At 37.9% G+C, this 11,872-nt stretch overlaps 2 protein-coding genes across 2 annotated transcripts in view; both read right to left on the bottom strand.

Annotated features, from left to right (window-relative positions):
• The window catches only part of mIF2 (mitochondrial translation initiation factor 2), a 54,725-nt gene extending 54,636 nt beyond the window's left edge, over nt 1-89 (bottom strand). Inside the window, exon 1 of the mRNA XM_067121673.1 lies at nt 42-89. The gene's annotated coding sequence lies outside the window, so the exon portion shown is untranslated. The remainder of the gene's footprint in view (nt 1-41) is intronic.
• A 3,364-nt stretch (nt 90-3,453) lies between these two features.
• On the bottom strand, nt 3,454-9,667 carry RpII18 (RNA polymerase II subunit RpII18). The gene is made up of 4 exons (XM_067121677.1): nt 9,472-9,667; nt 8,978-9,041; nt 5,540-5,628; nt 3,454-3,826 (listed from the first exon to the last, which is right to left on the bottom strand). Exons 1-4 carry the CDS (start codon nt 9,498-9,500, stop codon nt 3,616-3,618), a joined length of 393 nt encoding a protein of 130 aa, XP_066977778.1. The 5' UTR covers nt 9,501-9,667; the 3' UTR covers nt 3,454-3,615.
• Between the last annotated feature and the right edge of the window lie 2,205 nt (nt 9,668-11,872).

Raw genomic sequence — 11,872 nt, 5'->3', positions numbered from 1 at the left:
AGAGTAGTTCTTGTTGCAGCAGGAGAATTTTTAGTACTTACCAAAGTCAAGCTGTGTCAGTCCACAGAGCATGAGAATGAAATTAAGATCTGTAAAAAAAATTAAGGTAGTTAATATGTATTATACAGTTCAGTGTACACATGAGCAAAATGAGTTTTCTGAGGAGTTTCTATTCTTGGTTGTGTCTAGAGGAGAGAGGGTTTAGTGACAGGGATTCAGATGATAGGAAAGTGAAATGGCAAGATATGGTAACTTGGTAGGTCTGAGTACATGGGTAAAGGAGAACTGAGGGTCATGTGGAAGTATTAAGACGGATTTTGATTTTTAGGAATACCTAACAGCAAGAGGATATTCACTAGACATTTTTTTGAGAAAAAATAGCGAGGAATAAGAGGAAAAACAATGCAAAGTGGAATATGGGAAAGAGCATTTTTAGTGAAGGAAAAATGATATTTTGAAATATATTTGTGGGGCCAAAAAAAAATTTAGAAGTAAACAAAATGAAGAACAGGGAAACCAGAAGAAAGAAAAATGGAACCAGTGAAATATAAGAGGTAAATGTGAATGAGAAATTTATGGAGAAAAGTAAGCAGGGCTGGAGGGAAAGAAATGGGTTGACATACCAACGAACAAATAGAGAGGATACTGTCTAAAGAAAAATTATTCTTGCTTTGGAATTATCTGGAAGACTTTTTGAATCAAGACTCCGTACCTCCGCAGACTGAATGATGCAAACGTGCAAGATATAAATGGAGACCTGACAATGTTTGTGGAATTCAATGTTGATACACAGAAGCCAATAAAAAACTGAAGAATTGAAGAGTGCCAGGAACTGATGGGATTACAGGTAGGATGAGGTGGGATGGTGATGGACGTGGGGGCGGCTGAATAGGGAGATGAGATATTAGTGAATCAAGAAAAGGTTCTCGAGTAATCTGTGAATGTTGAAAGGGGAGAACAGTGCCTGGGTAGGATGTACATTTTGTAATGTACGGGCGTGCAATGCTAAAACTATTTAATAACAATAATCATAGTATTGCACCTTCTCAGCCTGGCATATAAGCTTCGTTTCAGGAGGCGAATGATATTTTTCGATATTTTTATATGAAATTCTTTTTAAACTTATTTATTTATTTTTAGTTTCTACTTAAATTTTTACTGTGTCAATAACCAAGATGTTGTGACACCAGTTTTAATAGGCACAATCAATCAATCTCCCGCAGTCGGAATAATAAATGAATTTCGGATATCTGCTTTATAATTTACGCGGTGAAACAAAGAAACTTAGACGGCAAGTGGAGACGGCACAACAGAAGCGTGACAGCATGCAGAGCGCCATTCTTTTCAACAACTCTTGCTCAAAGAGGGTCTTCCTCCAAAACCTCAAGAATATTTATTATTATTATCATTATTACTATTGTAACATTCTTCACTTAAAACTCACAAAACCTGGTTTTGAGAATTCCTGATGTAAAAAAATGTTCTAAAATCCATGTATACTGAACCAGTTACCATATCTATTGAAATATCACCTGAAAAGGCTCAAAAACAGTAAAAATCAACCACAAAATAAAATGCCATGAACAAACAAAAAACATCTTTAATGCCTTTATAAGATATTACTACTACTGTTCAATTCCAATGCAGCTATTTTTGCATAATTCGCGAATTTCAGAGTATCCTAATTTAAATTTAGACGAGGATAAGGGACAGTGCCCTCTTACCTTTCAGTCCATTATATAATCAATCATGTGTTATAATGTTAATTATTATGACACAATACCTGGCCAAAAAGACCAACTAAAAGAGAATTCTTTGATATTAGTTTGGTCACCATTGAGCTCTGTTATTTTTCCTTTCAGTCCACTGAAATGCGTAAAATCCCGGAAGCACCAGTACTCACATTGACCAAAAAATTATACCTGATTATATTTGCTTTTCTTATTTCTGTCGATTTTTTATCTTTATTATTTTATCATAATACTTTTATCTATGCATTGCATTTTTTCAATCCAATTTTTATTCATCTTTTCCTTTATATTGCCACAATTTTTAATTTTCATTTATGTTTTATATACTTTTTTTATTTTTAATTTCTGATTTATTAATTTTCAGATTTATCATTGGCTTTTTTATTTCTTATCTTTATTTTACCTCTTATTTTTGTTCCTTTTGTTTTTTATTCTACTTATTTTCATTTTTATTTTTCCATAATATCTATTCTTTCTTTTTTGCATTTTGTCACTTTTACTATGTATTTTTATTTTTTATACTATTGCTTTTCATACTTTTTTTTTTAAACATTTTTCATTTTTATCATTATTTTCTACATTTTTATCCTCGTCTTTATTATCACTGGCCGCAATTTTTAAAATCTTTTATTTTACTGATTATTTTTTAAATTTTATTATCATGTTCAGTTCCAATTTTATTCCATTTATTATTATCATTATTATTTTTACTATATATTAGAGTATTTGGTAGTCACTGTTGAGTCCTCAAAACCCTCCCACTTCCCTGACAAAAGGCATGGGATTTGGGCTAGGGATCATCCTACATTGAACAGCAGAGAGTAATGGAGCTGGTCTTTTGCCTGCCCTGACCGTAAATAAGATGGCAGACGCGCATGCGCAGTAGTCACTTCTTGCATTTTTTGATGTAGGAAAAATTGGGTTCAGCTTCGCTGAAGATAAGGGAAAATGCCCTCTTATCTTTGAGTCCATTATACTTAATTACGTGTCATAGTGTTTTCATTACGACACAATACCCGTCTACAAGACCAGGCTAGAAAAATATATCTTTGATACTAGTCTGGTCACCATGGAATGCTAGCACACCATGGGGGTTAACTCCTTGAGGACTCACAGCGACTACCAAAAATAAGTTTTTCCTATGTCAAAACCTGTTTTAGTTGAATACAGATATCCTGTGGTAGTTATGAAAATACAAGAATTTTACGGCATTAAAAGTAATGAATTATGGGTTGCAAAACACAGAAATATTAAAGTTCAACTTTTTGTGCAAAAAATATAAAAACAGATATCACGGCATTAAATTTCATCATAGGAGGGAAAATGTGACTTCACAATACACATGTACAGTAAAGTACAGTATAAGTGAGAACTGTAATAATGAGAGCATGTTCTACAACGTCTACATATTAACATTTGAATTAAGACTAAAAAAGTCTGGGAATTAAAATTCCTACTAGAGGTTTCTACATTGATGAACTCAGTCCAGTTCAAATGTCCTTCCTTGCCATTTCTCCAGAAACAAATTTGCCTCATGTCAGACTTAAGTTCCAATCCTTTCAAGCTTTTTGTAAATTCAACCACAGCAATATAATTCCCAATCTTCTGCAGGCTTTCAACACTTGCCCCCCAGCTTTATGAGAGCTTCCAAATGTCTTAAACCTGTATTCCATGACTAAGGTGTTAAAAATTCAAACATAAATTTAAAAGTATGAATTTATTCATAACATATGATATAATCGAATGATATAATCCCTTTCACACACAGAACACGAGTGATTAGTTGAACAGTCTTAACCGAACATTATTTAGAAATCACTTATAATGAGTTCATCAAAGATGAACAGCCTTAACCAAACATTATTTAGAAATCACTTATAATGAGTTCATCAATACCCCAATCTTCATATGAGCCATCAGGAAGATACCGTCTAATAATGATGGGAATTTTCCGTTCTCTCAATTCCTTGGCAGCAATTTGAAGTGGATCACTCTCTCCATCAATTTCAACCATTACTGGTGCACACATTGCTATCTGCAATGCTCTTGTCCCCAAGACCCTTGCTCTTTCATATCTGCAAAAATGAATTGTTTCGATATGACATACAAACCGTCGGTCCTTTACACTAGGAATTACTTTCAGCGGAGCTGGAAACGGCCATTGAACTTTCAAACAAGGTGGTTAGGCAGTTAACTACCATCCGGGGGGCAGGAGTACCGCCTGCCCAGATGTAAACATTCCAATTTGCTTTTGGCTGTCGTGCGCTGCAGACATGTTTTCTTGCTCTCTGCCCTGACTGCCTTTGAGCTGTTTTTCCCGGTGGGATCTTTCTTGTTTTTGCTTGTTTTTACAACGTGAATTTTGACATACCCCGCAAGCCCTCCTTCCCCAGTGTGTGTGTCCTGGGGTGGGAGGAAAGAAATGTAATAATTTTCGCTCTAGCGTGGAAATGGACCCACACACCCTCTGCCCCACCTGCAGGGGACGTGTGCGTTCACGCGCTTCTCCTTGTGCCGAATGTTGCTCCTGGTTGGCCGAGCAGTGGGCGAAGTTTGAGGGGAGGAGACAGCACTGAAGGGAGCCTGCCAAGGCGTCATCTGAGGGTTATATGCCCCCGACGACTCCCTTGGTGGCTGACCTGTCAGGATCATTTCTCCCTCCCGGCAAGCTTCCCCTTCTTGTTGCCTCTCCCTCAGGTGAGGACTCCCCCTCCCCTTCCTCATTAGTTTTGTCGGGTGTGGAAGGTTACGGGGGGAGAGGACGATCAGGACATCCTCTCTGGGGCCTCTCCTCACTCCAGGGGTGAATTCTTTCCCCCGGAACAAGTAGAGGCTTCCGTAATTGACCCGGCCTTTTCTTCAGGCTTGGCGGTGGAAGAGCATCTCGGTAGCCAGGTATCTGACCTCACCTCTCTCTAGCCCAGGTGAAAACAACACTCAGCACAAGCAGGAAGGAAGTAGTCATGCCCTTGTACACGGAGGGCAGGAGTCCAAGAAGGGAAGCGAACTCTTACGTCCCGATCAATGTAGGGGAGCGAAGATATTATGTCCTAATCTAATATCTCCGTACGTACAGGGGAACGCCTTCAGTATCTAAATAAAAGATTACTGGAAGAGGAGCATTACCACTCGGTTACGTCCCTCTAAATATGCCCTTGGCCGTCAAACCCACAACACAGATGCAGGGGAATGACAGCTTATGCAAGGCTATCACAATTCGTGGGTTTGTATTATATATCAAACACATGCAATATATACACAAATATACAGGAAGATCCCACAAGGATAATAAAGACCTTAACGACAGTCAGGCAAAGAGATCTGAAAACACGTCTGCAATGCATGATGGCTGAAAGCAAACTGGAATGTTTACATCCGGGCAGGTGGGTATTCCCGCCTACCTGGAGGTAGTTACTGCCTAACCACCTTGTTCAAGAGTTTAACAGCCGTGTCCAGCTTCGCTGTAAGTAATTCGTAATGTCCAGGACCGATGGTTTGTACATCGTGTCATAACAATCTGGTTATTGTATGATTTAGAAGGCACATACTAGACTTCGTTATACAATCTATTTATACTGAATCAAAAAGCCTACACTCAAAACAAGATTATTCATGTTATCTATGCAGATAAAGAATAAAATTTTTTCACCTAATAATAATCTCAACATATCCACCTCAAAAATTAATACAAAAAAATCAGGTAGTGACTCAAAAGTTAAGAAAAATACCACAGCTGAATGGAACACTCACAGTAACCATCATATACCACCCATTCACCCAATACTTACTTGGTCATGTATGGTGTGGTTATCCGTTTTGTTTGAGGAATCTGATGACCTTCGCCAGCAGGCACTATTTCCATTTGATTTTCCTCATCCTGCAAATCAAACACAGTTCATGAACTTCTAAAATGTCTCATAATTTTCGAGTCCTGTTTGATATGAAGTCAACAAATGTTAAAAAATTTAATGTCTAAATAGTTTACCTTATTAACACTAGATTACATTTGAATTTGAAAAATAAAGTACCTGGTCAGTCTTCCTTCTCCAATACAATCCTTCTTTCAGCTTATTTTACTTTCACACAGTACTTCAGGAACATAAATTCTCATTAACTGGGCTTTGTGTCTTTCTACTTACATGTGCATATGCAGTTACAAGAACAAAGTATTTGACTGTGCATATGCAGTTACCAGTACATAGCATTTGATTATGCAGTTAGTTAGTTAGTTATAAATGATTTGTTTAACCAGACCTCTGACTTATGCAAATGCAGTTAAAAGTAAAGAGTATTTCATTGTTCATATATAGTTATCACTACGAAATATTTGATTGTGCATATGCAGTTACAAGTACAAAGTATTTATGCATATGCAGTTACCAACATAAAGTATTTGTGTACAGGCAGTCTCCGGTTTACGATGGGGTTTCCGTTCTGACGCTGCGTCGTAGGCTGAAAATCGTCGTAAACAGAAATAATCATCGAAAATCGTAAGAAAACCTTACTTTTAATCCTTTGAGTATCCTTTGGGTATCTTGAAAATGACGTAACCTGCATTTTTATTGAGTCTTTCATACAAAACCTCCAAAATTTTACCATTCTGCTGTTTTGGAGCCAGAGAGAGAGATAGAGAGAATGGGCAGCTGGCCTTACTTATATCTCAAGAGAGAGAGAGAGAGAGGTTGAATGAAGTGAATACATCGGTAAGCAGTTTTATGATTTCACGGGATTTTAATTTAACTTTTAACGATACTTTGCTGTGATTACCTTAATATTATATTTCAAAATTAGTAAATAATTTTTTTTATCATACAAAATGTATTTGGTCATGAAAATAAAATAAAAATCTGTAATTAGTGAATATTGCTCTATGAAAAAATCCCAAATGTGAATTTTCTTCCGTTGTATGCGTTGGACTGAGTCGTCCGAAATATTACCGTCGAGAATCGTAAGAACACCTTACTTTTAATCCATTGGGTGTCTTGAAAACAACAAATCCTGCATTTTTATTATCGAGTTTTTCGTAATAAAAAACCTCCAAATATTGACCATTCTGTCATTTTGGATGCATATTTCTTCCGATCGGCTTCGGACAGGTGGTGTCCGAAATACCGTCGAAAATCGTAAGAAAACTTTATTTTTAATCCTTTGGGTGTCTTGAAAACAACGAATTCTGCATTTATATTGAGTTTTTCATTAAGAAAAACCCTTCAAATATTGACCATTCTGCCATTTTGGATGCATATTTCTTCCGATCGGAGTCGGACTGGCGTCGTCCGAAATACCGTTGAAAATCATAAGAAAACCTTACTTTTAATCCAGGTAAAAGTGTTAGTGGTACTGTCAGAGGGCTGGTGATGGGAGAAAAAGCAGTTACAAGAGAAGATATAACATGCATATCAGCTACACCAGACTTAGGTGTAGACTCTACACTACCTAAAGACCTATTTTTGGCTCTAGCAGCTGCCTTTCTTTTCCTGTCTCTTTCAAGTTTGTCCGAATGAGCCTTTAACACCTTCAACTTTCTCTCATCCCAGTCCCTGCATTCATTAGGAGTCAAATCAATCTTCATTGCAATAACAAATACAAGGTGCACTAGAGTCTGACATATTCAATGAAGTCACATCTTAAATCAGTGAAAAAACAGGTCTTCAAAACCCTAAACTATCTCTGAATAGCAAGAAGGATACCAAAAGCAAGAATACTTCAATCCTGAAGAAATATATACCATATGGCTGCTCATACAACTGATATTCAGTCGTTAACCAGCAGAAACAAATTGAGCTCTTCAGCATTGTTGTACCTATTCTTCCCCATAAGTGGGTGGGGTTAGTCACCTACACGAAAACAATAGAAGCGCTACCACAAATTTCAAAATTTAAGCTGTCGCACGAGTTGAAACTACAGCTTTGTAATTACTTGGTAAATTACTTATATTAAATATAACATTAAGACTCAAGAGCACAAAATACAGAAATCTTTGGAGCTCTTAATATGCTGTACATGTTTATCATGGGCATCAAGTTCAAAGATTACAAGTTCAGAGTCTTGTCAGAGTATGTAACCGAAGGTATGGTGCCAGAAAAATGACTGTAGTCATCATGAATTAACTGTTCAAGCAATATTCAAGTGTCTAATTTATATGGCGAAAATCATTACTGTTTTTATGTAATTTTTGGGTAGATTACAGTTTCGTATGCTGGGCCGCCTAACTCATTCTGCGGTGCCGAGATCCCTCCGCCAAGGTAAGTAGTTCCACCCAAACAGCTGACGACCAACGACCCGAAATGCCCCGCGACCTTCCTCAGTCTCTCCCGGGTTCAAGAGTTGCTAACATGGCTACTTTCGTGTCTTCCGTGTCGTATCCGACCCACGTGGAATTTGGGGCTAAGAATCTAGTGACCCTTATGGATTTAGGCGTTTTGTGTCACGAAGAGCGTTCATTGCTGGTTTACCTAATGAAAAGTGGCCTACTTGACGATTTCAGCGGGACTTGTGGCAAGTGTGACGAAGGCAGCGTCGTCCCTTGCCCCTTTAAAGCTTTCCTCGAATTAATTAAACGTGCATATCCCTTAAATAAAGCCTTTTCAACACCCGCCAAAATGCGGTCTAATGTCGCCGATTCCGACTTCGAATGAGGTACGTGCTATTTCGAAAAGTTATATATTTACTATTTTCACGGCCCTTTCTGGGGTCCGGGGCGGCCCCCGCCAGGTAAGGGCACGCCGTCCTATGTTGGGTTAGGTCGGTTTCGTTAGTTTCGGTGGCGACCTAGGTCGCTGGGGTCCAGGGGCGAAGCCCCCGCCAGGTAAGGGCACGCCGTCCCAGGTTCGGTTAGGTCGGTTTAGTCCGGTTGCGTCGCCATCTTTTTGTATCCGTCCGCGATTCTCTAGCCGGTACCCACTGCCACCTGGTGGTGGGTCTCGGCTAGGATATCGGCAGACGAAACCCACAGCATACGAAACTGTAACCGCTCCTAATTTTTTTTTAATTTTTGGAGTTAAAAAGCATTAAATAAATTGAGGAATAAAAACTACCAAACTATAATTACTAGTAAACCACCCACTAAAATAGTTTGCATTATTTCATTACACATATTCATTTCAACTTACATTTGATGCCCAGGAACTAACCTGGATGTAAGGCAGGACAGCCTGGAAGCGATCTATAAACTAACAGAATACAATAAAATACAGATACACTGCCATTAGAATTGTTATAATTACCTCTCCTTCCTGAAGGTCGTCCAAGTTCTCATCTTCTTCAACTTCCTCAAATTCATCACCGACACTGAAATCAAAAGAGGTAAAATATCACAATTTTTGAAAAGTATAATCAAAAGGTCTCTTACACCATTTTTACACTTGAAGATGTTGCCAGCACATTCAGGGAGAGCTTGAGCTGTTCTCTGTCGCCCGTTCCCGAAGATGTGAGGTATAACTGATAATAAAACACCACTAAAAGAACAGGAAAACTCAATTTCCAAGGTCATACGCCGTGTGGGGTTCTGTGACCTAGTTTGACCACTTTTTATCATAACATGGAACGTAACGGAGCTTACTGATCAAATTCCACCCATAATTAACGCCATTTTTTTCAGAAACTACCAAAAAAAGATAATTTGCTATCGCGAAAGCGTTAGGGGGTTCTTTGACAGGTTACACTGGCCGAAAAGGTCTTCGTCTACTATTCATGCCAGGTTAGCTTTAGCTTTACTTACTCATCTCCATCGAACTCTTCGTCAGCCATTTCGAAATATTCTCTTCTCACTCCTTTATTAGGACGACTGCTTTAGCTTCCGCGACCTGCGTAAATTAAGACGACCAAACACGCGTAGTTACCAGAAGCGTTGGTAGTCGCAGTAGTAGTAGTAGTAGTAGTGATAGAACTTCCCTTTTGAAACGGCTCCTTCGAAGATGACCTGTGATTGAGTTTGCTTATACTCGCTATGTTGCCTACCGCTTTTACTAAATTCCTTCCACTCACAGCTTCTTTTCTAGACAGATGTATGAAAATTCAGAGCTTAGCTGTTTTTTTTTATCTTTTCTTCTTTATTTGGCTTTTGCAGGGAACTGAATGTGTTCCTAAATATAGTTGTTTGCTAAGCAATACAGTACAACACACTATAGCTATTTTCATTTACAATTTAAGAGTGGAAGCATTTGGTTTCTTCGCCCTTAACCTTTTCACTCAGTTGTTCTAGCTTGTTCAGTCTAGCTCTGCTAATCAACACTGTCTTTTCGGTGCCATCATACCAAGTTTCTTCCTATGCTTTTCTTAGATTTTCTGTTGATATTCTGTGGCACCTATTGAATACCACTGAATACCAGACAGTGCACGCTGTTAATGGTATTTCTTCACATTGCGTTTTTTAAATTAATATTTTGCTGCAGCTCGTTGCTATAACCGATTGTGATACTTGTTTATTAGATATGTAAAATTTAATTATCTGCCTCTAAGATGTAAAAATATAATGAAATACACGACAGGAGAACACTTGTAGAATAATTCTCGGTATGGTAGGTTAACATTTAGTTCTTACATACATATCTACTGAAACTTTTATTTTACTCTGTGCTGATTCTACATCCCTGGATAGAACCAAATCATCATCATAAAAAATATTAAGAACCAATGTTGTTTATTTCGTTGCGAAATCCTCTTGCCTAATTTTCTAGTCATTTATTATTGTATTTTTTTATTAGTTTAAAGGAAGCTGACAATCAAATATATAGGCCTATCCCTTTTGAACTTCTGAAGCTCCACAGTCTAACAGTTTGAGGAATAAAGGACCTCTGGAACTGAGAAGTTCGACAGCGAGGCACATTTACTGCATATAGTGGTGCCGTTCAGCGAATCTGGTTGCTCTCGGCAGATAAAGGGGATCAGGGATCAATTGTGGATGTGAAAGATCTTTGTTGAATTATAACTTATGAAAAAGTGACAAACAAGAGACCATCCGTCGATGGTCCAAGTCATAGCTGCTACGATTAGGAAACAAAACCTACCACCATGAACCACTCTATCTAAAAGAGATAAATCTCTGTCAGAAGCGGACATCCACACCGGAGAACAGTATTCTAGTAAAGGAAGCAAAAACGACCTAAAACAGGTTGGAGGATTTCACCTTCTAATGTCATCTCTAGGAGACAATGGAAGCATAATGGTAGTGAATGGCCTTGAAAACCCATGGGAAATAGTTTGCGCTAAGAATAGTGTTCCACATACGATGAGTGGACACGCTTACTTCCGAAGCCTACGTGCACATTTCCTGACCCAGCAAGCTTTAAGGATACTGCTTTTAGAGTCAATCAGTATTATTGAATGTCGAGAAAATGAATTAAAAGAGTGCTATTTATCTGTGATTGACAACTCGAGAAGTTTAGATGAAATACTGAACTCTGTTGCTAATGAAGATATTGTGAATTTAATTGACAGAAAACTCGGGGCACTTCAGTCATCTGGAAGAACAGAAAAGCTGTGGATGCAATATATGAAGGGTGTTGGTATTTTGTCAAGTTGTTTATTTACGCAGAAAGTTGTGGTGATTGGGAGCTTCATATATACAGTGCAAAATGGGTCCAAGCAATGCCGACAACAACAAATATGATTAACGCAGTTGAATTCTCCAGTGGAGTTACTGCTTCCTGTTCTGAACACCCTGTAGAGCTAAGGGACTCTCGGCATAGCCGGAAATGCTTGTAAATAACTGTACTCACATGCACGAACTGTCTTTAAAATGTTTACCAAAACATTTACTGAGGAAGTTCCAGTCTTATTGATGGAGCAGCCAAGTTCACAATAGATAAACATTCTGTGATGTGAGAACCAAAAACACGCTCGATGAATAGACAATCGCAGAGTAGGGATGTGAAGAAAAGGCAAGCTGACAGTTAGTTTTGTTTTATTTAACGTGTTTTGTATTTACTAAAATATTAAAGTAAGCTGCCAGTTTTGTTTTAATTCGCGTGTTTGTATTTACTAAAATATATGCACCCCAAAAAACTGGTAGAAGAAAAAACCATCCAATTTTGTGTAAGATTTACTACAATAACAGTTCTAAGTTTCTTTACACTTCTATGAGGGAAAAAGAATTGAATAAGTAATTAATATTTGACACT

The sequence above is a fragment of the Macrobrachium rosenbergii genome, chromosome 19 (genome assembly GCF_040412425.1).
Source record: "Macrobrachium rosenbergii isolate ZJJX-2024 chromosome 19, ASM4041242v1, whole genome shotgun sequence".
Classification (NCBI taxonomy): Eukaryota; Metazoa; Arthropoda; class Malacostraca; order Decapoda; family Palaemonidae; genus Macrobrachium; species Macrobrachium rosenbergii.
The sequence above is the reverse complement of the archived record's forward strand: the minus strand, read 5'-3'. Positions and strand labels throughout refer to the sequence as shown.